At 41.4% G+C, this 27,936-nt stretch overlaps 1 protein-coding gene across 1 annotated transcript; it reads left to right on the top strand.

The window, feature by feature from the left end:
• The first annotated feature begins 113 nt into the window (after positions 1–113).
• LOC141564957 (uncharacterized) lies at positions 114–27,936 on the top strand. The gene is made up of 5 exons (XM_074307842.1): positions 114–1,037; positions 6,667–6,781; positions 16,910–17,036; positions 18,360–18,443; positions 20,991–27,936. The coding sequence occupies exons 2-5, from the start codon at positions 6,749–6,751 to the stop codon at positions 21,848–21,850; spliced, it is 1,104 nt and encodes a 367-aa protein (XP_074163943.1). The 5' UTR covers positions 114–1,037; positions 6,667–6,748; the 3' UTR covers positions 21,851–27,936.

The raw sequence follows: 27,936 nt of genomic DNA, 5'->3' as shown, positions 1-27,936 counted from the left end.
GAGTCCTGAAGCCGGAGGGGGGGAGGGGAGAAGCGGCCATGGCAGTGGCCAAGGCGTCCCACGTGAGGGGGCAGGGCTTGGGGAGCAGTGGGCGGGACCTGAGGTGCTGGTCGTGGGCGTAATGGGAGGAAACCGGGCCTCGGGGTAGGTGGGGCTTCGGGGAGCAGGAGGCCCCGCCCGGGGGGGCTGGGATCCCTCTCCCTGCCTCCCTGGCAGGGGTTAGACAGAAGCCCCAATTATGTTTTCTCGAAAGCGGGAGAGAGACTGAAGGACGCAGCCCCCCGCCCCCAGAAGGGAGTCCCCCGGTAGAGGCCGGAGGAAGCCTTTCTAGGTTTCCCCCCTGCCCGGTTCCTCTCCCACTTAACCTACCATTGGCCAAAGGAACAATTCCCGGGACGTCCCAGGACCGCCTTCTTCCCCGCCCCACGGGGCCTAGGTTTTTGTCACCGCTCCGCCCCAGGGAACAGATCCTGGGCTAGAGCCCCGCTCTAGAGCAAGTTCCGCTACACCGGCTGCTTTAAGGCGGTTTCCAGCCTGGAAGCCCTTCTCAGAATTCCGCCCCGGGTCCGTTTGTGCTCCGGCAGCCCATTGCTCAGATCCCCCCTTACTTGGAGGCTCGCCCCGTTCCGTAGGGACTCGGCTTGTCCCCGTTGCTCCTCGTGTGCTCTTGGCTTCTGAGAAATTGCTCTTCAACTGCTCTGGGAACTTGCCCCCGGCTTGTCTCCCACAGGTGGAGACTCTGCCTTAAGCTGAGGTCTGATTTCCTTCTGGGTAGCCGCGATCGCTCTGCCTCCTTCCCCGGAGCTGCGGCCTCTCTGCCTCCTTCCCCGGAGCTGCGGCCTCTCTGCCTCCTTCCCCGGAGCTGCGGCCTCTCTGCCTCCTTCCCCGGAGCTGCGGCCTCTCTGCCTCCTTCCCCGGAGCTGCGGCCTCTCTGCCTCCTTCCCCGGAGCTGCGGCCTCTGTGCTTTCCTTCAGATCTCTCGGCCTCTTCCCTGGATCTGAGATTTCTGGGAGCTAGCTGTGCAAGTGCAATCCCAGGTAGGTCTGAGCCAGCCTCCAACCCCAGCCTCCCCCTCCCGCCCCTCTCCCCTCCCCATCAGGTTGTGCTGGCTGCTCTGGCCCTTCAGCCTCCTCATCTCACCACATGGTCGGAGCTTCCTGGTTTAGTCCTCCCTCCCAAGCCTGGCTGTTGGACGACGTGTGTCCTGCTAACAACTCCTTGGCAGACTCGCAATCACCTCCAAACGTTCAGGGTCCCCCTTCCCAAAGTACAAACTACTTCCTGCCCCCAGCTTTTGGTGAAAGGTTCTGTTGTTCTGACTTGAGGCAGCCCCTCCTAAGACCCCCGTCCTGCCTGCCCCGAGGACCCGCTTTGGCTGCGGGCACCGAAGCTCCTGGTAGCCCCTGTCTGGCCCCTCAGTTCTTGGGCTGCTGCCCTACCAGACCCCAGTCCTGGCTCCCTCTGCCCAGGCCCCCTCTAGGGACTCCAAGGTGAGCTCTGCCAGGGGGTCCCAGGCGTCCCAGGCAGACTTCGGGACCGGCGGCGCTGCTTTCCCAGGCTCCAGGGCCTCCTGGAGCTCGCTGTCAGTGCGGTGTCCCCGCCCTCTGGCCATGAGCTGTGTCAGACCCTACCTGGGCTCCAGATCTCCTGCTTCCCTGCCCCCTCTTCTCTCAGAGCCCTCGGGCTCCCTGCCACGGGGCTGCGTCCCACACTGGACTTTTTCTCCCAGCCCCAGGCATTCCCTGCTCTTTCCCCAGTGGCTGTGACCCAGATCCCTGAGCATCCTCAACCTTCCCTGCCTCCTGGTCCAGCTGGCAGTTTGTTGTCTAGAGAAGTAGTGTTTGTGAGGGGGAGGGGGACAGGGAGGAAGTCAGAGAAGGAGAGAGAGAGGGAGAGGGAGAGGGAGAGAGTGAGGAGTGAAAGCAAGAGAGAGGGGGAGAGAGTGAGGAGTGAAAATGGGAGGGAGGGGGAAAGAGAGTGAGGAGTGAAAGCAAGAGAGAGGGGGAGAGAGTGAGGAGTGAAAGTGGGAGGGAGGGGGAGAGAGAGTGAGGAGTGAAAGAAAGAGAGAGGGGGAGAGAGTGAGGAGTGAAAGTGGGAGGGAGGGGAGGAGAGAGTGAAGAGTGAAAGTGGGAGGGAGGGGGAGAGAGAGTGAGGAGTGAAAGTGGGAGGGAGGGGGAGAGAGTGAGGAGTGAAAGCGGGAGGGAGAGAGAGTGAGGAGTAAAAGCGGGAGAGAGGGGGAGAGAGTGAAGCGTGAGAGAGAGAGCTAGAGAGAGACATACACAGAGAGTTGGGGGTAGGGGAGACAGGGAGGGCAGAAGACATATGGGAGGAGGAATCTCTGACTCATGGACTATGGAGGCTCTGACTGGTCTCATCCCATCTGGGATCCCAAACCCCTTCTTCCTCCTGGGTCTCTGAAAGAGGAAGAGGAAGAGGAAGGGCAAGGAGAATGTATAGTCTTGTCATTTCCAACCCTGCCCCTCCCTGCTGCCTCCCTCCTTCTCTTTGCTGTGTGTGAGGGATGGAGAAGACCCTTACCCAAAATGACTTCTCAGAGATTCTTAGGTTCTTACTAAGTGCTAATGAGATAATGAGATATTAGGTTCTTACTAAGTGCTAAGTCGGTACTTGACAATTCTCTAGTTCCGGCCTTTCCTGGGGAAGAGCTTGCATGCTTAGGAGGAGCAAGTTCATTGGTTGAAGTAATTCTTCCCAGAAGCCCTTGAATTATCCCACGCCCATTCTCTGGGAGGATAAAGAGGGCAGCTCTGGAGGAAAAAGGGAGTCTCTGCTCTAGACCAGACTTGAGGCAGCTCTCTGCAGGAAGGGAAATCACTTCTCTGGACGAGAGAGAGTTAACGGCAACTGTCTGGAGACAATGGTTCTCTACAGGAAGAAGAATCTGTCACAGAGATTTGAGTTGACACAGCAAATCTCCTCCCAGAGAGCGATCGGCAGGTTCTGGAGACAACTGCATGTTACAAATTGGCGTCGGCAACGTGGGCAAGGACTTTTGCTTATCCTGACAAGGACTTGTTATGAGCCCTTCAGAGGAGCTAGACTGGACCATAGCAATTTGGCGCCCGAACAGGGACAGACACAATCCTGATTCCAGTGGAAAAGCCTCTGATCCAGATCTCAATCTCTCTGACCCAGAACCATGAGTAACAAGGAAACTTTGTTAAAGATTAAGTGAACGTTCTAATAGATAAATAAGGAACTTGTTAAGTGCTAAACCAGCAATCTCATAGCTGAAATGGGGCAGATGTTAGGTAAAGACAATCCCTCGACCTCAGCTGACTCAGTACCAGCCCCAGCGGCAGCCTCAGCTCCACCCCCATTCAGGAGTGGTACTATAGAGAATATAATTAAGATAATTGAGGAGCAGAGTTTGCTTGTAACCTGGGTACAGATTCCTAAACTCTTGGCTGCATTAAGACGCACATCCCCTTAGTTCTTAGAGGAAGAAAAAAATAGATGTAGATAACTGGAAGCTAGTGGAATTTGAAATGAAAGAATTTCATGCACAAATGGGCCTCATTCAATTTCTGCAGAAATATTTTATATCTACAGCATAGTTCAATTAGCCTTAAACTATCAAGCAAGTTGTAGGAGAAAGAAAAGTTTTAAAAATGAACAGAGGAGGAAGTGTGAGGAAAAAAGGAAAGATCAAGATCTTGCCCAAGAGCAAAGGGATTTAAATGAGGAATTAGGGTTTGATGACTCTAATTCTCTTGAAGAAGCTTCAACCCCACCTAGAGAGCAGATTATTGACCGGCCCACATCAACTCCACCTTCAGAGGTGAAGGAAGAAGGAGGAGGGGAAGAGGCAGAAACACAAACAGAATTGCCTGTGAAGCAGCCTAAGCCTATGACAAGATTAGAAAAAGCATTGGTTAAAGCTAAGAGAGAAGGGCAGGATATAAGTGATTTTATACATGCCTATCCTGTGATTGAAGATATTAACTCTGTAGGTCATAAAAAGGAGAAAACATGCCCCTTTAGATTTGAATAAAATTAAAGATTTGAAAAAAGGTTGTACCCTTTATGGGGCTACATAAGCTTATGTTAAAATGTTAATAGATGGTTTGTCTTGTGAAGTCCTAACCCCAAATGATTGGAAATCCATAGCAAGGACATGCCTACAACCTGGAGAAAATTTGTTATGGCTTGCGGAATTTCATGAATTATGTAAAATCCAAGTCAGATGCAATTTGGAAATAGAAGTTAACACAAAATTCACTTTTGAGCACTTAGCTGGTGAAAGTCAGTATGGAGAGAATTCAGAACAGATTAATTATACCATGACAATATATGAGCAAATTGCTAAGGCTACAATAAAAGCTTGGGGTGTCCTCCCTGGACAGAAATATTGCAGGGAGGCTTTCACTAAAATAGAGCAAGGTCCCAATGAACCTTTTGCAGATTTTGGGGGCGTTTGCAAACTGCTGTCAAAAGAACTATTGGAGAAAATGCAGCAACAGAAATAATGACCAGACACCTGGCTAAGGAAAATGCCAATGAGATTTGCAAAAGAATTATATGGGGATTAGACAAAGATGCTCCTTTAGAGGAGATCATAAGACGCTGTGCTACAGTGGGAACAATGCTTTTTACACCCAGACAATGATGAACGTGGAAAGACAGGGTCCCTCCTGGCAAGGGACTTCTAGAGAAACTCAGCGATGTTTTCAATGTGGAAAAATTGGACATCTAAGAGCTCAGTGTAAATATGGAAATAGAGTGAGAAGACAGGGTGAAAGAAGACCTAAAACCCCATGTCCAAAATGCAACAGAGGACTCCATTGGGCATCAGAATGTAGAATAATTCAGGGAAATGGGATGAGGGGCCCAGGTCCAGGGCTCCAGGCAAAAAAGACTTGGGGGATGATGGCAGCTGATGTTACACCGAAAGAGCCTTTAGAAGGTCAGGACTCTGATGTGATCAACCAGCAGAAAAGCAATCACATGGCAGAAAGGGATTACCTGATAAGTCAGCCAAAAGGCAATCAGATTGCAAAAATGGATTACACTTGGGTAGAGTACAGGCCTTTTAAACCAACAGGGCTGTGTCCAGTGCAAACAACTCCAATGTAATTGCCAGATGATGAGAAGAGATTTACAAAGTGGTAAATAGAAGGTAATTAGATAGGTTAACTGCCTGGGAGAGAGGGTTTGCTTGTATTTCTTCAGAAGGAGAAGGAATCAGATGGGTGCCAACAACTCGTATTCGCCTTGTCCATCAGAGAGAGACAGAAAAAGAGAAAGAACTCAAAACAAAGGAGAAAATCTAAGAAACATCTGACACTGAAAGAGCATGGCTAATAAGAAGGCTGTTAAAGAACTTTAAAAACCAGCAGGAATCATTGGATTTCCTAACACAAGATGAGACTAATGGACAATGGACTTATGGACATTTATAAATTCTCAATTTATGATTATTTGATCATGTTATTTGTTACATACTTCTAGTATGTATTATGTTTATATGTTACTATGTGTTTATGTAATCTATGTAATTATGTGTAATGCCTCCCATATTGATGGATTTATGTTTTAAGGTTATGACCACCCTATGTTCTAAATCAAAAGAAAGGGGGAGATGTTAGGTTCTTACTAAGTGCTAATGAGATAATGAGATAATAGGTTCTTACTAATTGCTAAGTTGGTACTTGACAATTCTCTAGTTCTGGCCTTTCCTGGGGAAGAGCTTGCATGCTTAGGAGGAGCAAGTTCATTGGTTGAAGTAATTCTTCCCAGAAGCCCTTGAATTATCCCACGCCCATTTTCTGGGAGGATAAAGAGGGCAGCTCTGGAGGAAAAAGGGAGTCTCTGCTCTAGACCAGGCTTGAGGCAGCTCTCTGCAGGAAGGCAAATCACTTCTCTGGACGAGAGAGAGTTAACAGCAACTGTCTGGAGACAACGGTTCTCTACAGGAAGAAGAATCTGTCACAGAGATTTGAGTTGACACAGCAGATCTCCTCCCAGAGAGCGATCGGCAGGTTCTGGAGACAACAGCACTTTACAAGAGATCACTCAGTAAAAAGCAGAAAAGTTGTTTATTGAAAACTTCCAGAGGATGAGCCCTCCCATGGCTATAAGAAAGAGAAAGCTCTTGGTAGGAGGGCTAAAGAAGTAGTAAAGATACACAGCTTTTATACAAGAGATTACATCACAAGGAAGATAGCATTGAGAAGGGGAGGGAGAGGAACCTATGGGTTGATATTATTGGGAGAGATTGGAATGGAAGCTTTCTGTTACAAAGGATTACATCTTAAGTTGGGGAGCATTGAAAAATAGGTGCCCTCTCCCCTGATTGAATGTTAGACATGGGTGCCAGAGGCAGATTAGAACAGGATGCTTTGTTTCCCTGATTCGGAGAGGAATCATCAGTCAGACATTCAAACTTCAGATTACTGAGCTGACGGCATTTAATAATCTAAATATTGATACCATTGAACAAGGATAAATGTCATCATTTCTGGTTAAGTAACTCTATCTAAAGTTTTAAGTCAATATTGGCTTGCACACACTGTACTTATGTAGGTCACAGAGACATAGAAATAATAGAAAATTACAGAAAAAGAATTTAAACATTCCTGTAAGTTATTCACCTTCTCTCTCCATTCCCCACATGTGGGACCTCACCCTTCATTAACCCCTCAGCCCAGCCTTCTGCCCCAGGAAGACAAGGAAAAGTTGTCCAGAGGACAAGGTCTGCCCAAGGAGGGCCCCGGAGCCAGAGGGGATGGCCGGTGGGAGCCACACCTCCTCACCTCAGGTGAGTGTCCTGCCCACAGACTCCATGACTTCCTAGAGGCCTTTCCCATAGACAGGTTGGGCTGTCTCTGACACTGGCGATGCCTTCCCTTTGGATTGTTTCTTTACAAAAATTGTCAGGAGATTGAATGTAGCCCAAATGACACTGCCCTGCTCTCTCCCTCTGGGTTTCAAACCGATCTGCAGCACTTCAGTCAGCATCAGCAGCACTAACTCCCCTCTTGCCCTGATTCCCCCAGCCTACTTGCTGCCCTCCTTCCTCTGGATTTCTGAGTCACCCACGTGAGAAATAACCCACTGGACTTGGGAGGGATGAAGTTCAAGTCCTCAATTACACAACTGAGGGATGTCCTATAGGGACAGTTGGCATCAATGTGTGTCTTTTTTATTGTTGAAATAATCCCCCCACCCACTGAGTACCACTGAGGGCACAACCTATCCAGAGCATATAATCCCTGTACTCTCAGTTACGTCATTACTCCCTCCCCTCCCACCCCAGTGCAAATTCTTCCCTTCATTTCCCATCCCTGATTATATTTTACAATCTTTTTTTCTTTTCAGGCCCCACCTCTCTGAGTTCATTTCATTCTTGTTTTCCAGTCTGAGTCCCCCAGCCATATTACATTATCCTTTTATTAGTATTGCTCTTAGCCTCCATTTTTTAAGTTTCAATTTTTATTTCCTAATTTAGGTTTTATTTCTCTAGTCTCTGTAACTCTGGAAACTAAAAACTCCCATCCAGTTCTCACCCAAGGACGACCACTTCACTCCATCTCTGTTCTGAAGGGTTGGGGTCATTGCTCACTTTATGCACACCCAGCATCCTCCCTCACAATCTAGAACTGCACCCCTCCCCTTTGTTCCCCTTTGCCCAAACTTCTGTGCCAGATCTTGAAACCAGAGTACCCTGCTTATTCTCAAGGCTCCAGGTGCACAGTTGATCCACCTGGTGCACTCTGGCTGGCCCCTGTCTTGGAGTTGGTCCTCTCTAGGGCTCACTCAGAGAGCAGGGAGGGTGATAGGAGGAAATACTGTGTAAATGGGCTTCCTGCTTATCCCACATCCATCTGGAGAATACAGCAACCCAAGAAAACCAGGTGAAGTTGGCTTCTTGGTCACACTAAAGACACTGAATTATTGGGATCAGGCCAAAGAGAGTGTCTTTTTTTTTTTTTTTAAATAGCAGTTAATTAGCAGTTTTTCAGGCCCTCAGCCTTCCCTTGTTAGAGAGAATTCAGGGAAAGGGCTAAGTTTAGGAGACTATTCAAAGTACTTGGGAGTTTTCTTTTCCAATGGAAACTGGGATGCACTGAAAGAGACCCTCAGGTCTTGTCAAAAATGCATCAAAGAAGGATTAGATGAAGCCTCCATGTTGTTTTGGTTCACATTTTTCTTGTTTGAAGCATTTTCCACATGGTTGGCAGTTCTTCCTTTGAAAATTCCTTCTTCGTGTCCTTTGACCATTCATCTAGTGGGGAATGATTTTGTTGTTATATTTGTTGTTTCAGTCATGTCTGACTCTTTTTGATACTTTTTTTTTAATAGTAATTAAAATTTTCACACTTACATATTAGAAATATAAAACATTTTAAATATTTTTCCTTTGAATTCTCAATTCAATGCCTTCTTCCCTCCCCTGACATCTTCCAGAAATGGTCAGCAATCTGAGATAGGTTATGTATATGCAATTGTGTAAAAACATATTTCTGAAATAATAATTTTGTGGACAAATTCTTGAATAAGAAGGTAAGACAGGAAAGAAAAAAAGAAAAGATCTAGCTTTTGATCTGCATTCATTCTCTAGTATTTCTTTCTCTGGAGTGGGATAGTATTTTTCATGAATCCTTTGGGTTTGTGTTAAATCATTCTATTGTGAGCATATCCAAGTCATTCACAGTTATTGGTTATTCTGATCTTCTGGTTCTACTTGTTTTACTCTGCATCAGTTCTTGTAAGCCCTTCTAGGTTTTTCTGAAATCATCCTGCTTGTCATTTCTTATAGCACAATTATATTCCACTGTAATCACAGAAGACAATTTGTTAAGACATTCATCCCCCAGTTGTTTCCCTCAATGTCCAATTTTTTTGCTACCATGAAAAGAGCTATTATAAATTACCTTGTAGAAAAAGATTTTTCACTTTTTAAAATCTCTTTGGCATACACACTTAGTAGTAGTAGTGTTTCTTGGGTTAAAGGGTACATAGTTTGATAGCCCTTTGGGGACAGTTCCAAATTGTTCTCCAGAATGGTTGAATCAGTTCATACCTCCATCAGTGGGTTAGCATCCCAATTTTCCCACATCTCATCTGACATTTATCATTTTCCTTTTCTATCTTATTAGCCAATTTGATAGGTGTGATAATTTCTTTAAATGGGGGTAGAATTTACTGGTAATTTAAAGCGATCCTGGGGAGCTCATAAATGGCTTGTTCAATTTCTTTTTCTAAGATTGTATTATTTCAGTACTCCATTTTCTCTTCTGTTAATCTGGGAAATTTGTATTTCTGTAAATATTAATCCACTACATTTAGGTTGTCAGATTTATTGGCCAATATTTCCTTTAAAATAGAGGGAATGTTGGTGAATGACTTTCTATTTGCAGATGCCTGTGTACTAAATTAAATCTCTGAGCTGAGATATAGAAGAGTTTGAATTGATTCCTTTCTAATTGTGCTAATTTTGACATAACAGTTAATACCAAGAAAATGCAGGTGATGCACCAGCCAGCATTGGTTACAGCAAATGGAAATGTCTTGAGTGCTCTTGTTAAATTCATTCACTTTGACAATATACTTTCTGAGGATATCCATAGTGATAATGAGGTTGGCATATGTATTACCAGAGCTAGCTCAGTATTTGGGAGACTCTGAAGGAAAATGTGGGATAGGAGAGGGATTCGACTGACTCCAAAATGGAAGTTCTACCGAATCCATGTGCCGGCCTTACGGTTATATGCCTATGAAACCCAGATAGTCCATCAACACCACCCCTAGAAACTGAATCACTTCCATTTGAATTGTCTTAGGAAGATTCTGAAGATCACCTAAAAGGATCAGGTACCAGACACTGGGGTCCTTTCTGCAACTAAATTGCTGAGCGTTCCAGCTCTACTGCAGAAAGCACAATTTTGGGGGGCTAGCACATTGTTTAAATACCCAATGGACATTAGCCCAAAGATGAATTTTATGAAAAGTTCACACAGGGCAGACGCTCACAAGCTGGTCAGAAAAAGTGATACAAGTTTGTTCTCAAGGTTTCTCTGAAGAACTCTAGAATTGATTGTATGATGTGGGAGAAGCTGGCAGCACAACATGGTGCACTCTCATCAGAAAAGGAGCCCTGCTCTGTGAGCAAAGAGCAACTGAATGAACTCAATAGAAATGTGAGTTGTGCAAGGTATGAAAATCTATCTGATCTGAAATGTTCCCATCTACTGTATGTGCCCAAGTTGTGGTAGAGGCTCGCAAGGTCTTATTGGTCTGATCAGCCACAGTTGTAACTTGAATATATTAGAATGATGTTCCTCTTTGAACATGAAGCACAATAACCACCCATATAGTTGACAAAATAATGCCAATTATTGTTTTAATTTCCTCTTCATTTCTTTCATTTTTGATACTGGTAATTTGGTTTGTCTTTTTTTTTTCCTTTTTAAAATCAAATTAAGTAATAGTTTATTTATATTATTGCCTTTTTTTTCTTTCCTAAAACCAGTGCCTTAGTTTTATTTATTCAATGGTTTTCTTATTTTCAATTTTATTATTTCCTTTGATTTTTAGGATTTTCAAATTGGTTTTTAATGGGGGATTTTTAATTTGTTCTTTTTCTAATTGTTTTGGTTGCATGATCACTCCAGTGAGAAATGATACATTTCTCTATTTTATTGATGTACATGTTTTGATTTATTCATTGGAAAACTGCCTGTTCATATCCTTTGATGTTCAAGTGGGGAATGACTGATATTCTTATAGATTTTACAAAGTTTTTATGTATTTGAGATAAGAGACCTTTCTCTGAGAAACTGAAAATTTTCTGCTTTCCTTCTGATCTTCGTGGTCTTTGTTTTCTTTATATGAAAATCTTTTAATTTAATGTAATTAAAACAATTCATTTTGCACCTAACTGTGCTTTTCATTTCTTGGTTATTCATAAGCTGTTCACCTATCCATAAGTCTGATAAGTGATATTTCCCATTTTCTGATTTTCTTGTAATCTCTCTCTTTATCATTATACATTTTGACTGTATCTTGGTAAATGATGTAAGATATGTATCTATGCCCAGTTTCTGCCATACTGCTTTCCAGTTTTCACAATTTTAAATCAAATAATGAATTCTTATCCCAAATTTTTAGTCTTTACACTTGTAAAATATAAGATTATTATATGTATTTGCTGCTGTAAATTTTATATCTACTCTGTTCCATTGATCTACTTTTTTTTTTCCTATTTCTTAGCCAGTAGCAGATAGTTTTGGTGATTGCTGCCTTATAATAAAGCTTAAGATCTTTCTTTGTATTTTTCATTAACTCCTTTAATTTTTTTTTCCTCAGCCAATTGGGGTTAAGTGACTTGCCTGGGGTCATACAGCTAGGAAGTATTAAGTGTCTGAGACCAGATGTGAACTCAGGTCCTCCTGATTTCAAGACTGGTGCTCTATCCACTACACCACTAGCTGTTCCCCTCCTTTGATATTCTTAATTTTTTTTCTTCCAAATGAATTTTTCCCCCTAATTCTTTAAAAAAAATCATTATTTGACTATTTAATTGGAATGATATTGAATATATAAATTACTATAGGTAAAATTATAATTTTTATTGTATTGATCCTGTCTACCCATTAACAATGAATATTTCTCCAAATATTTGTCTGATTTTATTTGTTCAATGTGTGTGTGTGTGTGTAATTTGTTTTTAGGCATTTGTTTTAGGCAGATTTATTCCCAGTCATTTTATTCTGTCTAAAGTTATTTTAAATGGGATATCTTTTACTATCTCTTCTTGCAGGGTGTTGTTTGTTATAAATAGGAACCCTTATATTTATAGACTGCTACTTTGCTAATGTTACTGTTTTAACTAACTTTTTAGTTGAATCTTTTGGATTTTCCAAGTATGTCATCATATCATCTTAAAAAAAAAAAGAGAGTTTTATGGCCTCATTCCCTATTCTGATTTTTTTCTATTTTTTTCTCTTCCTCTTATTGCTTTATTTATTTATTATATTGAATAATATTGGAAAAAGTCAACATCCTTGTTTCATACCTGATGTTACTGAGATGGTTTCCAACAAATAATGCTTGTTTTAAGTTTTAAATGAATACTTTCAAGTGTTTTTCTTTTTTTTTTTTAAAGTAGAATTAAGTACTGTACTTTATCAAAAGCTTTCCCTGCATCTATTGATGTAATCATTTTTTAAACTTTCATTTTTGACATAATCAATTTTGTTAACTGTTTTTCTTTCATTAAGCCATTTCTGCATTCTTTATATAAATCTCACTTGATCATAATATATAATTTTTGCAATATATTGTTGTGATGTTTTCACTAATATTTTATTTAAGACTTTTGCATCCATATTTATTAATAAAAGTGGTCTATAATTGTCTTCCTGTTTTTATTCTTCCTGGCTTTGGTATCAGTATCATATTTATTTCATACAAAAAATTTGGTAAGGGCCTTTCTTTGTCTATCATTCCAAATTATTTAATATTGTAATTAGTTGATCTTTAAATGTTGGATAGAATTCATTTGTACATCCATCTGATCATGTTTTTTTCTTAGGAAGCTCATGTATGGCCTGTTTAATTTCTTTTTCTAAAATGTTTGTATTTATATAACTTATTTTCTCTTTTGCTAATCTAAACGATTTATATTTTGTAACTATTCTTTCATTTCACATAAGTTATTTTTACTCACTGTGTTTTTTCTCAACCTCTCTTTTAACCCAGTCCCTCTTATCTTCTCCTTTCCCTCTCTTATTCCATTTACACCCCTTCTCTTAATTTACTCTATTGTTGTTTGTTCCTGACTTCAGGAATGTGATGCCTTGACATGTAAGTGACTTGAATTTAAGTGAGGGAGGGCTGTGCAAGGTCACCTGCCTTACTTTCGCCTCCAGAGCCATCTGAGTCCAGTGGCCAGATATAGATCAAGAGACTGGAGATGGCCCTGGATGAAATGGGAGATCTTGACCTTTTTAAGGTTAGGTCTTCTACAGTCTCAGTTTGACTAAGGCCACACCTATACAATATTAAGTCTAGGAAGAAATGAAGGCAAATAATCTCCTCCTTCATCTAGTCCAAAAAATCTAAATAAATTTTTACAAAAATGAATGAATGAATTCTGGGTGGGGAAGACTCTTAGGGTTTCTAGCCAAAGCAGAAATGGCTGTTATTTACATTCAATCTGAGTTAATCAGGATCCAAATAATGACCAAATGGGGCTTGGTCTGAGAACTATTTGTGGCCAATTTGAATCAGATTGTTTTTGGTTTATACCTAAGTCTAAATACCTCCCTACTCTATCCCCCAGTTTTCCCTCCTCTTTATAATTTCAAAAACTTCTATACTCTCCAAAATGTACATATTGTTTTCTCTTCAACCCAGAGAAGATTGTTTCCAACATTACCAGCCTTCACCCTGTTTTCTCTACTAGTTCTTCCTTTCAGGCGCCATTTTCATGAAATAATTTCTCTAAAAGCATATTCTGATTCTTAATCCATTCTGCTGTTTCTACTTTATGAGTGAATTCATCCCATTCACATTTAAAATCATGATAACTATTTGTGAATTTCTCTCCATCTTATTTTTTACGCACTGTGTTTTTTCTCAACCTCTCTTTTAACCCTGTCCCTCTTGTCTTCTCCCTTCCCTCTCTTTTTCCATATTTTACACCCCCCCTCTTAATTTACTCTCTTGTTGTTTTTTCTACTCAGTTTGATTTTATTAGAATCACTCCATCATACAAAAGTCTTCCCTATGCTTTCTTTCAAACTGCCTTAGTAACAATAGCAGTTTTTAGACTACTGCTAACATTATCATATATGGTAACTGAACAGTTTGATTTTAATATGTATCTTATAATTAGATTCATGCTTTCCTTATGTTTCCTCTGGATCTTTTATATTGAATTTTCTATTAAGTTCTGGCCTTTTTGTTAAATACTTAAAAGTCTTTCTGTTGGTCGAGTGTTTATTTTTTTTTTTAATTCAGGGTTATACTTCAACTTTTCTCGGATGCAACCCCTACTCTTCTGCTCTTCAAAATATAATGTCCCAAAGCCTAGGATCTTTTAGGGAAGAAACTGCTAAAAGATACATTCAATGGTAGTTGAGATGTCACAACATTCTAACCATATTATGCCCTGTTCATCTCTTCTTTGGTTGTTACATTTGCCAGATTTCCTTTTTCAATTTTATTTCCTTATTTACTTTTAGGAACAGGTTGTACTAGTCTTTCTATTGTTACTCTGTGGCCACCCCTCCTAGATTCTGTTGTTTAGGATGTTCAAGAAACAAGTAATTTGTACAAGTGAAATTCATAACCTTATCCAACCCATGGAGGTGAAAGCTGGATGTGGGAGGCTTGAAAAGGAAAGAGGTTTGTAAGAGCTTCTGCTGGGTATGAGTCAAGGAATCAATAAGAGATCAATTAGCTATCAATAAAAGGAATGCTTTTCTTATTAGAAAGGCTACATAATGAATTCTGTGCAGTGAAGCATGTCACTTGAGACTCTAGTGAAAAAAAGATTTACAAATTCTTGGGAATCTCCAAAAGTATAAGAGATCAATAAATAACCTTAATTATTCCAAAATAGTAGAATAAAGACATTGAAAGTTGCGTTAAAATAGACCAATGAAAAGGCAATTTTATGCATATGATGACTTGTTTCCAAATATCAGAATCTCCAATAAAGTACATCTTGTACTTATGATGGATATGGAAGGCTACCAAATGTCAAGTACATTGGCCAACTATACATTATGCATTTAGCAGACTGTGAATAGGGATGATGGCTCCCAAGTATCAGGATATTTTCAGACTGTCAAATCCTCCTGTATATGAGCAAGTGGTCTTGACTTTTGTTGTCCCATCCTATTTTTCATGAATTACCTGAAATGTAATCCTCATCAATTGAATTTAGCTTTTTTAATATATGAAGGAAAACTTCTTTCTCTACCAGAGTTACTCTTATATCCATGTGACTATATAGCAGATCGTCTCTCACTGGTTACAGCAAATGGAAAAATTCTCAATCCTGTGAACAGATCTATTTACCATGGCCATTCTAAAGCACAAAGCAGGGGCACCCCTGGTGGTCAGAAGCAGCACTGCAAGGACATTCCCAAGACCTCTCTGAAGAACTTTTCATCACCAGTAGTGAGACATGAGAATCCCTGGCCTGGGCCCCGCCATGACACATGCACATGAGAGAATGTGCCCTGTTGTGTGAGACAGAATTGCAAGAGCTCAAAGAGTGGTGAGATGTCCAAATGTGCATCCACTTCCCCTGCAATTACTCATCTGGGCTCTTGGTGCCCAAGGTGTTACAAAGTGTTCTGAGCTTAGATCGGTCTGATCAGCCATGGCCAGATGTTCTGAACCTCAGCTCTGAGATGTCATTTTGGTCCTGTTTAACCATGAATCTAAAAACATCAACCAAGAGTGTAATAAAATATTACAGTTAAGAACTCTATGATATTGACAAATGGAAGCAAGCATAAAGCAAAGCATGGCCATGAGACTTCCAGCCAAGGTAGCCTGGAGCCCTCCATAGATACATAAAGAATTTCTTTTAGGTGGCTGGGAAGTCTCGGGCCCCAAAGTTCAGTAATCAATATCTCTTTGGAATTCTCTGTGTTTTGTTTACATGAGACTTTATTTCAATGTCTCTGGAAATAACCAAGATTTTTTTTTCCCCACTCTCTATTCTGTGACCACGCATCTGTTCCTTCACCATCACCCTAGAATACACAGTACCTCCCATCTTCTTGCAGCTTCACAAAATTTTCTTTTTCTTTTTTTTTTTTTTTTTTTAGGTTTCAGGTTCTTCTTCCACAGGATTATATATACATACATAGCAATTTATTTGCAAGATATATGCATGGATAATTTTTCAGCACTGACAATTGCAAAACCTTTTGTTCCAAATTTTGTTCCTCTTCTTCCCCCACCCCCTCCCCCAGTTGGCAAGTTGACCAATACATGTTAACTATGTTAATACACTATATGTATACATGTCCATACAGTTATTTCACTGTACAAAAAGAATTGGACTTTGAAATAGTCTACAATTAGCCTGTGAAGGAAATCAAAAATGCCGGCGGACAAAAATAGGGGGATTGGGAATTCTCTGTAGAGGTTCATAGTCATGTCTCAGAGTTCTTTGGCTGGGTGTGGCTAGTTCAATTCATTACTGCTCTATTGGAACTGATTTGGTTCATCTCATTGTTGGAGAGGGCCACGTCCATCAGAATTGATCATCATATAGTATTGTTGTTGAAGTATACAATGATCTCCTGGTCCTGATCATTTCACTCAGCATCAGTTCCTGTAAGTCTCTCCAGGCCTTTTTGAAATCATCCTGCTGGTCATTTCTTACAAAACAATAATAGCCCATAACATTCATATGCCATATTCAGCCATTGTCCAGCTGATGGGCATCCACGTAGTTTACAGTTTCTGGTTACCTCAAAGAGGGCTGCCACAAACATTCTTGCACATGCAGGTCCCTTTCCCTTCTTTAAAATTGAAGAACAATTTTGTTTATAAGCTATAAACTATGTCAATTCTGAGAAAGGAAGAACTTTCATGTCTTCTGTCCTTCTCTTCCACAGATCCACACAGGTCTCAGATAAAACACTCATTTTGTCCCAGATTCCATAGGGAGACACATTCCGCAATAAGACATTTCTTTGCTTGCTTTTAACTGACCAGAGCACGTGCTTTTCTCAATATTTCTTTGACTTCTTACTGTGGCTTAGAGTCTTGGCTCTGGCCCTCATCAAGGATAGGACCTTTGAGTAAATTCCCTTTCTGTTCTTCAGTAGCCTCACCTCTGATGTTGAGGGTTGGACTAGATGAGCCCAGAAGTCCCTTTTAGCTCTAAGCCCTCTGACTTTTGGTGCTGCAGGAGTTGGTGACTTTCCAGGATGTGGCCGTGGACTTCACCCCAGAGGAGTGGAGCCTCTTGGACCCTTCTCAGAAGGAGCTGTACAAGGAGGTCATGCTGGAGAACACTTGGAACCTGCTGTCCGTGGGTAAGGACACTTCTGGCCACTCTGAATACTGCTATCAAAAGGAATATCTTTGTTCTATGTTGGTTTTGGAGCATTTATCTATGTTACTAGAAAGGGAAACGTGCTGGTCTCTTATGCTCCAGACTTGGGGTCCTCTTGCTCCTGGTTTTCCTATAAAAGGGCAATACATTGGTGAAGAAAAGCTGGAGATCTCCCAGTTGCTCCTGAAGCTCCCCAATTCTAGGTGGCTTGAGGTCAAAGATCAGATCAGTGCTGGAGCATCTCAGATGTGGAACTAATCTCACAGGCTAATTGGGCCAGTCTCTCCCTGGACATGACTTTGTCTGGCAAAACCAGGAAAACGCTCAGATAGTTTTTCCCTCCAGCCCTTTCCTCTTTCAGATGGGCCTAATATGTGAAACATTCTTTTCTTTTTTTTTTTTTTTTTAAAGAAGCGTCAGCTGGCAGCTGACAGCTCTTCCTTGTGCCCAGTAGAACCCATTAGTCGCCAGCTTTCCTTTACATTGCCCCCAAACTCCAGCATGGATGGTGCAGCTGGAAGGATGAGAACAAGCCTTGATATTCACAGCCTATTCCCCAGAAAGTGCTTTCTTCACCACATTGGGCCATTAAGTGATTTCATTATCCCCATTTTACAGTTGAGAAAACTGAAGCAGACAGTTTAAGTGGCTTGGCCAGGAGCACACATTGAAATCCTGGCATTGCTGACCCAACCCCAGGCCCTTGGCACTGAACTCTCAGATGTCTCTATTTCTGGGTAATGGAAACTACACAGTGAGTCCCTCCTTCCATGAAGAAGGGGCACCAAGATTTGAGTTTTCTGGTTCCAAACCAGCTCCCTGATCTTCCCCAATTCTCCCCAAAGCTCCCTAAAGTAAATGCTATGGAACCCACCTTAGGAGATCTGGGAACCACCTCAAGCTCTTGCTTGCTTGCTCCCATCAATGGCAGGAACAACAGACTGGCCAAGAATCAGAATGGGACTAACTAAGGTTCCTTGAGTTCAGCAGCAGGAGAATCTCCCCCTGTGGCAGAGAGCCGTGGATGAACAAACCTAAGTTTTTTATAGATTTCAGTGAGGGGGGAACTGGGAAGGGGGCAGGGCAAAGGGTGATTCAGCAAGGTCTCCTTTGCTGGGGCTCAAGGATGATCTAGCATGTCCCATTTGGGGGATTGTATTACAAGTGCTGATGGAAGGAAACAGCCAGATGTGTGAACCCAATGGAGTGATTCTCAGAAAGGAGCAGCTTTGCATGCACACTCTTCCCTAAAGAGGACTAAGTTTGTGTCTCTCCATCCTCACCCTTCATTCTCCATGTCCAGGCTTGCCAGCTCCCAGAGATGTCATCTCTCATCTTGAGCAAAGGGAAACACTGGAGCAAGAAGTCCAGGGGAGCTGCTGCCCAGGTGAGAGAGATGGAAATAGGTAGATGAGAGCTGTGCTTACAAGAGGGTTCTAGGTGTTGTGTCAAGAGCTAGAACTGGGGGCAGCAGGACCTCACTTGGAGTTCTTTTCAGACACTTTATCAAAATAACATTGTGGATATGGAGCCTCAGTTTCCCCATCTGTAAAATGAGGGAGTTGCATTCCTTGTCCTTTAATTTCCCTTCCAGAGGTAAATCTACAATCCTACAAAAATCCATCATGGAGAATTTAGGGGTGTGAAGGTCTCCTCAAAGTGCAAAAGGGGCTTAGGCTTTCCAAGCTGAGCTCCTTTTTAACTTTCTTCAAATCAATAAACATTTATTAAGTGGCTTCTTTGTTCCAGATCCTCTGCTGAGCACCAGGGAGACAAGAGATACAAGCAATCTCCCCTGCTCATGGTGAGCTCACAGACTTGTGGGACAAATACCCACAATTGTGTGAGGCAGGGAGGAGTGCTTGAGACTTCATTTGTGAGCTTGCACTTCTTGGAGGAGACCTTGGAGAGCCTTAGGAAAGATGGAAGATAGGAGAGCTAGGGAAGGAGAATGAGCTTGCATTGGAGTGCAGTAGAAGGAGACCCAGGGCAGGCACTTCACTCAAACCCAGTGAGAGGGAAAAGGGGTGATTGGTGGACTTAAAGCAACAGAGAAGCCAGGAGGGATGAGGATGAAAAAACGGCCATTGGATTTAGCAAGTTTGAGATCTGGGGTAATGTTGGAGATAGGGATTTTAGGTGAGCAATGAAATCAGGAGCTAGAACACAGAGTCTTTCTGAGAAAGCAGAGGAGAGCACTTGGACCCACCTGTTCTCAATGGCATCTAGGGCTGTTTAGTTGTGAAAGGGAATAAAGAGACTGGGAAATTTCTCATGGAGATGAAGGGATTAAGGGTTTTAGGATTAGAGAGACATGGCTTTATTGGAGTCACTAGTTAAAGGTGGGAAACACTGAAAAGTGGTGAGAAAATGGAGATGCTAGAGAGGCAGTATACTGAGGAACGCATTGGACCCAATGAATCAGAAAGAGGTTTGCTTTGGGTGGCAGGAGAACTGTTTCATCTGATCCTTGTGCCAAAAAGGAAAAGTAGGCTCCTGATTTATGAGGGTGAGGAGGAAAAAATGGCAAGGGATAAATGTTCATTTTTTCCAGAGCAATGTAAGGCTAAGTAGCTCTGATGGGAAGAACATATGGGAACATATGAAAGGATTGGGAAACCTTCTGTGGTGAATAGGATAGGGAGTCAGCCAAGTTATATTTGGTCATTTCAGTTATTTTTGACTCTTCATGACCATATTTGGGGTTTCTTGCCAAAGATACTGAAATAGTTTGGATTTATTACCTTTTCTATCTCATTTTACAAGTGAGAAAACTGAGGCAAACAAGGGGGAGTGACTTAGCCAGGGTTATAGAACTAGTAAGTATCTGAAACTAGGTTGGAACTTGCATGTTCTTGATCCTAGATCTACCTATTGCATCACTTATTTGCCCCAAGGAAGTTAGGGAGATGTCAAAGGATAGCCTTGCCACAGTGAGAGTCACACTAAGATTTTTGTGGCCTAAATTTATACTGGAACCTGGTTTCTTGATTTTCTCCCTCCATTCAGCAGCATGTAAGTAGCAATTAAGACTGCTGCCTTACTCAGAATTAATTTAAGGCTATGTTTTACAGAAGTCATCACCATCATTTCTCCCTGATATCTAAGTTTCTAATTTTGGCCCTTTCTTGGAGACTCATTGGCCAGATTCATGGGGCTCCCTCTCAGTTTAGGGAGATGAGAGGTAGAGGCTCCCAGGTTTACCATATTATGAGTTGTTTCCAGAGCTTAGAAAGGGGCCTCTGTGATCTTCACCATGGGTTTAGTCAGGTCCCAACAGAGTTAGAGACAGACCAAGGTCACTCAATGTAGGGTAATAAAACACAGAAACTGGGTTGAGGCCAGAACATGAGAGTGCTGAAGCTGCCTTTGTCATAGGTTTGATTTGAGAATCGTGAGGCCTAAAATTGTTCAGTCTACAAGAAAAACTACTTTGTTAAAGGTTGCATGGATTCCTCCACTAAGTGTACTTAGATGTTCCTGAGATGGCCCTGCTCCCTAGGGTTTGATAAGTGGACACTCTAGAAAGATGAAACAAAGTATAAACCCCCATTGCTTGGTAGACCTTGTTTTGAGGGCCAACAATGATACATCAGCTAAAAATTTATCAGCAGAGAGGTAGGGTTATCTCTGCTGACATAAGAAGGATGGGTTCCTCCTCAAGAAGATATGGCAAAAATAGTACTGAGATACCAAAAACAAATTGGGGGCTTACTATATTGTGTCACCCATGCAAGTGTAGACTTGGAATTTGAGAAAAACAGAATGTAGCTACATTAGATCCCAGGAGATATGATTCATTACAACCCCGATTCCATTCCAAATAGTATTAATCAGTTTTGTAATTTACATAAACCACAGATACATTTTTATAGGAAGTCTTTATAGTATAAAGCCTGAAACTTTAATGGAACATTTATCCCTTGTTTACCAGATATAAAGACTATTGGAGCCTCCACAAGAATCCTGTATCTACATACTGGAGAGAAACCTTACAAATGTAATCAGTGTGAAAAAGCCTACAAAAAGAAGGCTTTTCTTATTGTACATCAGAGAATCCACACTGGAGAGAAACCTTATGAATGTGATCAGTGTGGAAAGGCTTACAGACAGAAAGTTTATCTTACGAGACATCAGGGAAGCCACACTGGGGAGAAACCTTATGAATGTGATCAGTGTGGAAAGGCTTACAGACAAAAAGCTAATCTTATTATACATCAGAGAATCCACACTGGAGAAAAACCTTATGAATGTAATCAGTGTGGAAAGGCTTACACACAGAAAGCTTATCTTAATATACATCAGAGAATTCACACTGGAGAAAAACCTTATGAATGTGATCAGTGTGGAAAGGCTTACACACAGAAAGCTCATCTTAATATACATCAGACAATCCATACTGGAGAGAAACCTTATGAATGTGATCAGTGTGGAAAGGCTTACAGACAGAAGGTTTGTCTTATTGTACATCAGAGAATCCACACTGGAGAGAAACCTTATGAATGTGATCAGTGTGGAAAGACTTTCAGATCCAACTCACACTTTCTTGTACATCAGGGAGTCCACACTGAAGTGAAACAATATAAATGTAATGAATGTGGGAAGGCTTACAAAAACCACCATGGTTTAGTTGTACATCAGAGAATCCACACTGGGGAGAAACCTTATGAATGTCATCAATGTGGAAAGTCTTTTAGGTGCAGCTTCAGTCTTACTGTACATCTGAGAGTCCACACTGGAGAGAAACCTTATAGGTGTCACGAATGTGGAAAGGCTTACAAACAGAAGACTTGACTTACTATACATCAGAGAATCCACACTGGAGAAAAACCTTATCAGTGTCAAGAATGTGAAAAGACTTTTAGAAAAAGTAATAATCTTGTTAAACACCAGAGAGTTCACACTGGAGAGAAACCTTATGAATGTGATCAATGTGGAAAGGCTTATAAACAGAAGTCTTGTCTTAGTATACATCAGAGAATTCACACTGGTGAGAAACCTTATTAATACAATCAACATGGAAATGCTTTCATATGAATCATGATTTAACTGCATATCAGGAACCTTATGAGTGTGATCAACGTGCAAAGAATTTGCAACAACATAACAAATTTTCTGCCCATCAGAGAATGCACACTGGAGAGAAACTTTTGGAATATTATTCCATGAGGAAATGCTCCTAGATATCCTTCTGATATTATCTCCCTTAGAGAAGCCACAGTGAAGAAGAGTCTAGAATGTAGTAAGGTTTTTTATATGCTCTCTTCCCCAACATAAATAAAAGAATCCATACCAGAGGACAAACATCATTAATGTAGCCACATGGAAAAACATTTAGGTTAAAATCATCACTTATTTCCCATCAGAGAAGGGGAAGTAAAAGGACATAGAAATTGCATCCCTGTAACAAATGTGGAAAGGCAATACAGATTAGAAAACAGAGCTTGTTAGGCATCACAGTATTCATCTTGGGAACATGCCCTGCCTGGATTGAACATGGGAAGATCTTCAGCCAGAGACCTTCTCTTATTTTATATCAAAGACTCTCAGTGAAGGAAGGACTTCGGAATCTGCTCAATGATGACCCGCCTTCCCCTACAAAATGGAGGTCATTAGACAATGTATTTCTGTGTACAATGGAAAAATCTTCATGTAGATAAAACGTATGGAGCTAATTAGAGAAGGTTTTTATCCACAGCACAGATTTCAGTAGAAACCATACATTTCATCCATGCTTGAAGCCATGAAAATGGGCAGTAATTCTCAGAAATCTTACAAGTTTTGACTTCTGGGAGTCAAGAGGGCAGAATAAACAGGAAATTGCCCAGACTCTCCCATATTCACCTCTAAACAATTATAAAATTATGCCCCAAAAGAATTCTGGAATTGTAGAACCAGGAAAAAAGAAAGGCTCAGACAAATCTTTTAGCCCAAAGAAAGTGGGAAAGTTGTCAGGTAAGGTCTCCTAAAGGTCTACAAAAGAGGAGTGTGGTCCAGGACAGAAAGCATAGCAGTAAAATTCCCTGCTTCAGCAAAACAGCAAGATGCCCTAAGTCCCAATGCAGTGCCTGACAAGCAGGCAGACAACATTGGATCCCACCACATGTCTCAGTATGTCTCAGATGAACAGGCAGAGACCAGTCAGGAATCCCTTCTCTCCATGTGCCTTATTTACCAACTTTTCAAGGTGATCTTGCCTCTTCAGATGGGGAAAAGTGCCAGCCACTTACCTCCCTGACCTGGACAGCCATAGCAAGGATCGCACAGTCCTGGTGCAGCACAGGGGTCTCCCACGTGCCTCAGTGTAGTGCCAGGTAATATGGTGGGATTTGTATTATTTTGTTCATTTTCGCTCCTACAGAACGATACGCCCACACAGAAATACAAATAATGCATTTTAACATCAGCAATTAATAGGAGTGCAAGTAGTATTGCAGCAACAATATCCAATGTATTGGATAATTATGCACAGGAAAGCAAAAGAAAGTGAAAGAGGGGAAATCCATCCCTGCTTTGGGGGAGCACCAACTTGTGATTTTCTTGCCTGGAGAATCCTCATCAGAGTCTTAATCAGAACCAACTTAGCAGACCCCCTCCCCCAGATGGCAGATAGACCAATACATGTTAAATGTTAAAATATATGTTAAATACAATATATGCATACATGTCCATACAGTTATATTGCTGCACAAAAAGAATCGGACTTTGAAATAGTGTACAATTAATCTGTGAAGGAAATTAAAAATGCAGGAGGACAAAAAATAAAGGGATTGGGAATTCTATGTAGTGGCTTATACTCATCTTCCAGAGTTCTTTCACTGGAAATACACAATATTCTTGATCAAACCTGAAAACACAAACCTGAAAATTAAAAAAAAAAAAAAATTCTTGTCTTAGTGCTCTAGTAGTTCAATACTAAAAAAGGGATGATAATGTACATGTTTGTTTCATCCTTGATCTTATTGAGAAGGTGTCGATTTTATGCCTATTATCATTAATTTTGGTTTTAGATAGATATTACATATCATTTTAAGCAAGATTCCATTTACTCCTGTACTGTCCTAATGTTTTTCATAGAAACAGGTGTATTTTGACAAGAACAGATCAATGTAACAACCAATAAATTTCTTAAAAGAATGTGACAGTAATGCAAATTGGCCAATATTACAAGTCAGAACTTGATGTTTTGTTGAATGTCTTATGGAAAAAAACAATATCCATCTCCATAAGTTATGGCCAAGATTCCTCACCTATGGAAAAAGGAAGGTTTTGAGAGATTCTCAGGTTAGACTGAGGAGAGAAGGAAGAGTCTAATACACAGTGAGACTGTGGCCACCAGTGTCTTTGAAATCTGCAGCTCCAGTTAACAAGATTATGGGAGGTTATGGGTAAATGATAAAGCTTAGCATTGTGTGGCTTTCTTAAATAAAGGCACTGGTGGGAAGAATAGAAGGGCCCTGTCAGGACCTCCCTCACAGGGTGGGACTCTCAGAAGATCAGATGTATGAAATGCCTTAAAAAACCTTTATTGATATACAAATGCCAGCTAGATAGCATTGAGAAGATGAAGTGCACCATGGGGATGAGCTCTGGACCAAGAAGCAATGTCAGAAAAAGAACAGGAGTAAAAAAGCTTTGTGGAAGTCCTTGAATGGGAGGGAAGCTGACTTGGTCATCTGGTAATTTACTGCAGGTGGTATTCCTGCAATGTCAGGGGGAGCGTGCTGGGGACCACCTGTGATGAATTAGATGAAGCCCTGCCGTGAGTTATACAGAATAAGCTGTCTTGGAGGGGCTGCAATCTGCAGTAGGGGAGGAAATTCCCAAAGTGATGAGGTCACAGATGCATATTTTTTTAGTGTAAGAAAAGATTTTCCTTTTATTAATGGGGGTGATATGCTTATTGCCCAGAGCAATAGACTAAGGTTTAGAAAGGAAGAATGGATGGCCCAAAGCTCACCACTAATGAGCTTCTCACACCCAGCCTTCTGGACCTGGAGTCCAGAGCTCTCCACTTCCCACTGGGAGAGAGCATCCTTCACTAATACTGATGAATCAACCTCAAGGTCCTATATCCTTCCTCATGTGCACTAGGACTTCCTTAATCAAGCCCATCTCAGGAGAAGCCCATTGGAGAGGAAAGATTGGGAGGATTGGGAGGCTCACTGAGACCCACTGTCCAGGATACCTCAAGCAGCATGGCTCCCACTGCTCAGTGCTCAGCTTGGCCATGTCAGAAGCTGACAACACATCTCCCCAAGTCCCCAGCTGCTGGCTGAGCACTCTCATAACTTAGCCCCCTAATTGCTAATCAGGATTGGCTCCAGGGTCAATGTTCCTCACACACTCAGGAGGCATCATGGACTCCCTACTCAAATGGTGCCATTTCTGTCATTGACATGATAATCACATCTCTAAGGGGAGATGAGCTCAGAATTCAGAACCTATAACAGTAGCAGGGACTGTCTCCTTTGTGCTCTGATAGATGAAACGCAGGTATCTTCAGCTGCACAGCAGGCAGTCAGGTGAGTGTAATGTCTCTCTCAGGCTTGCATCCAGGGAGTGGCCATTGTCCTCAGCCTGTGGGTCAGGCAGGTGGGGATGGAATCCTGGTCAGTTCTCTGTGTGTGCAGAAATGAGCAGAGAAGTCTCAACCAGGGGTCCTAATTGGCAAGAGAGTTTTCTTCATGCCAGAGAATTTTCTCAGCCTCTGTGCTGAGATCATGGCTCTGCCATTAGTTAGTTATATGTTGACATTGAGAGATCTCTAGTTTGTGAGACTTCACTTCAAACAGGACACCCTAATCACAGTTTTCTGTCTTGAGGGCAAAGGAGTCTCTTGAAACAAGGAAATGCCACTGAGTCCCCTTTGATTTCAGGAAGTCATTTTCCAAAATCAGGAATGAGAGATAAAGGAAGAATTATCCAGTTAAGTGGATTTGGAAGAGGGAGATAATGGGGACCAAAGAGCCCCCCAAAAAACAGTGGAAGCTAAGTTGGATGCAGGTTTTCAATCTTGCAATATATTTCCAATACTGATAATACCATGTAGTTAGTGCTCTAAAAAGAGGATGTTGTCAGAGAGAGACCTATAGAGACTGAATGGGGATCAAAGTAGAATATTTTCACCTTTTTTTGTTGTTTGTTTGTTTTTTTCATGGTTTTTCCCCTTTTGATCTGATTTTTTTTTTTTGTACAACATGACAAATATGGAAATATATTTAGAAGAATTGGACATGTTTAACCTATATCTGATTGCTTGCTTTTGGGGGGAGGTAGAAGGAGAGAGGGAGGAAGAAAAAATTGAAACACAAAGTTTTGCAAGAATAATGTTGAAAACTATCTTTGCATGTATTTGGAAAAATAAAATACTATTTAAAAAAGTTCCCCCAGCCCAGAAGAATATTGCTTAATCATATTTGGTTGAGCTTATGAGCTCTTTCACAAAATAAATGGCACTTTTGTGACCTGTTAAAAAAGAAAAGAAATGAAAGAGGATGTTAGAACCCAGTTCTTCCCTGCTTTCATGACTAATGCTCTCTCCATTAAACATACTATACCTCATGGAGTAGAAGAACAGCCTGGTTCTCTCTGCTCCCAAAGGCAGAACAGATCTTACACTTTTCATAATCATGCTCAGACAATCCATGAGATAAAATTTGCATCTATGTTAGAAGCAAACTTGTTTCTTGAGAAGTTTTTAGGTCTTAGGGGAGGGGTTTTAAATGCAGAAAAGATTTTTTACATTCTTGCAAGAATTGCAGAAGGAGTTCTGGGGTGGAGCCAAGATGGCAGAGAGGACACATATTTCTTTCTGATCTTCTCTTACAATCCTCAGACTAATGAGCAAACTCAGACTTTCAATTAGTTCTGTATGGCAGAATCCACCAATATTGGGAGTGCAACAAATTGCCAGCAGAAAATAATTTCAAAGATTGACAGAAAAGGTCTGTTTTAATTGGAAACAAGAAAGAGGCACCCAAGCACAAGCAAAATGAGTACAGATGCCAGCTCAGAGTCCTGTAATAATGTGGACTCCATGGGGCAGTGCAGACTCTGCATGGCTAAAAATCAATTGGGAGGAATCCACACCAGTGTTGGCGACTCTTTCCTGGTTGCAAGCCAACAGATCAGCAGAGAAGTTAGAAAATATCCAACACAAACCCAAAAGATAAATAGTGAACCTCCAAAACGCCAGTTTCACAGTACACGCACCCAGCACTGGAAGTAAGTCAGCACTGAACCAGCACAGCTGCAGTCTCTTATACCAGAAGCTGCTGCTTCTAGAGGAAGCTTGGAAAACTTCCCCTGTCCTAAAAGCAGACTTTAACATTTTTTAAAAATGAGTAAAAATCGAAGAGAACTCTGAACATAGTTATTATGATTAAAGAACATAGATTTCAAACCCTGAGGAGACAAAAAGCAGATCATCTCCACATAAAGCCCCAAAAGCTGATGTAACCTGCTACCCTTCATACAAGGCTCTCCTAGAAGAAATTTTAAAGTATCTTAAAAGAGTATCTTAGAAAAATGGGCAAAGGAAATGAAAACATCACAAGAGGTTTGGAAAAGACATATAACTCATTAAAAGATAGATTTGATAAAATGGAAAAGGAAAACAACTCCCAGAAAAAGATAATTTGTGAAACACAAAAAGAGAGCAACTCCCTAAAAAACAGAATTTGTGAAATGAGAAAAAAAAAATCAAGAATAAACTACCCCACTAAACTGAGCATTTTCTTTCAGGGAAGAAGATGGACATTCAGTGAAACAGGTGAATTCCATTTATTTCAGATGAAAAGACCAGAGCTAAAGAATATACATGTATAACCAGGAAAAATAAATAAATTAATTAAAAAAAAAAAAAAAACAAAAAAAAA

Source organism: Sminthopsis crassicaudata, chromosome 3 (assembly GCF_048593235.1).
Source record: "Sminthopsis crassicaudata isolate SCR6 chromosome 3, ASM4859323v1, whole genome shotgun sequence".
Classification (NCBI taxonomy): domain Eukaryota; kingdom Metazoa; phylum Chordata; class Mammalia; order Dasyuromorphia; family Dasyuridae; genus Sminthopsis; species Sminthopsis crassicaudata.
Note: the sequence above shows the minus strand (reverse complement) of the source record. Positions and strands in the feature narration are given on the sequence as shown.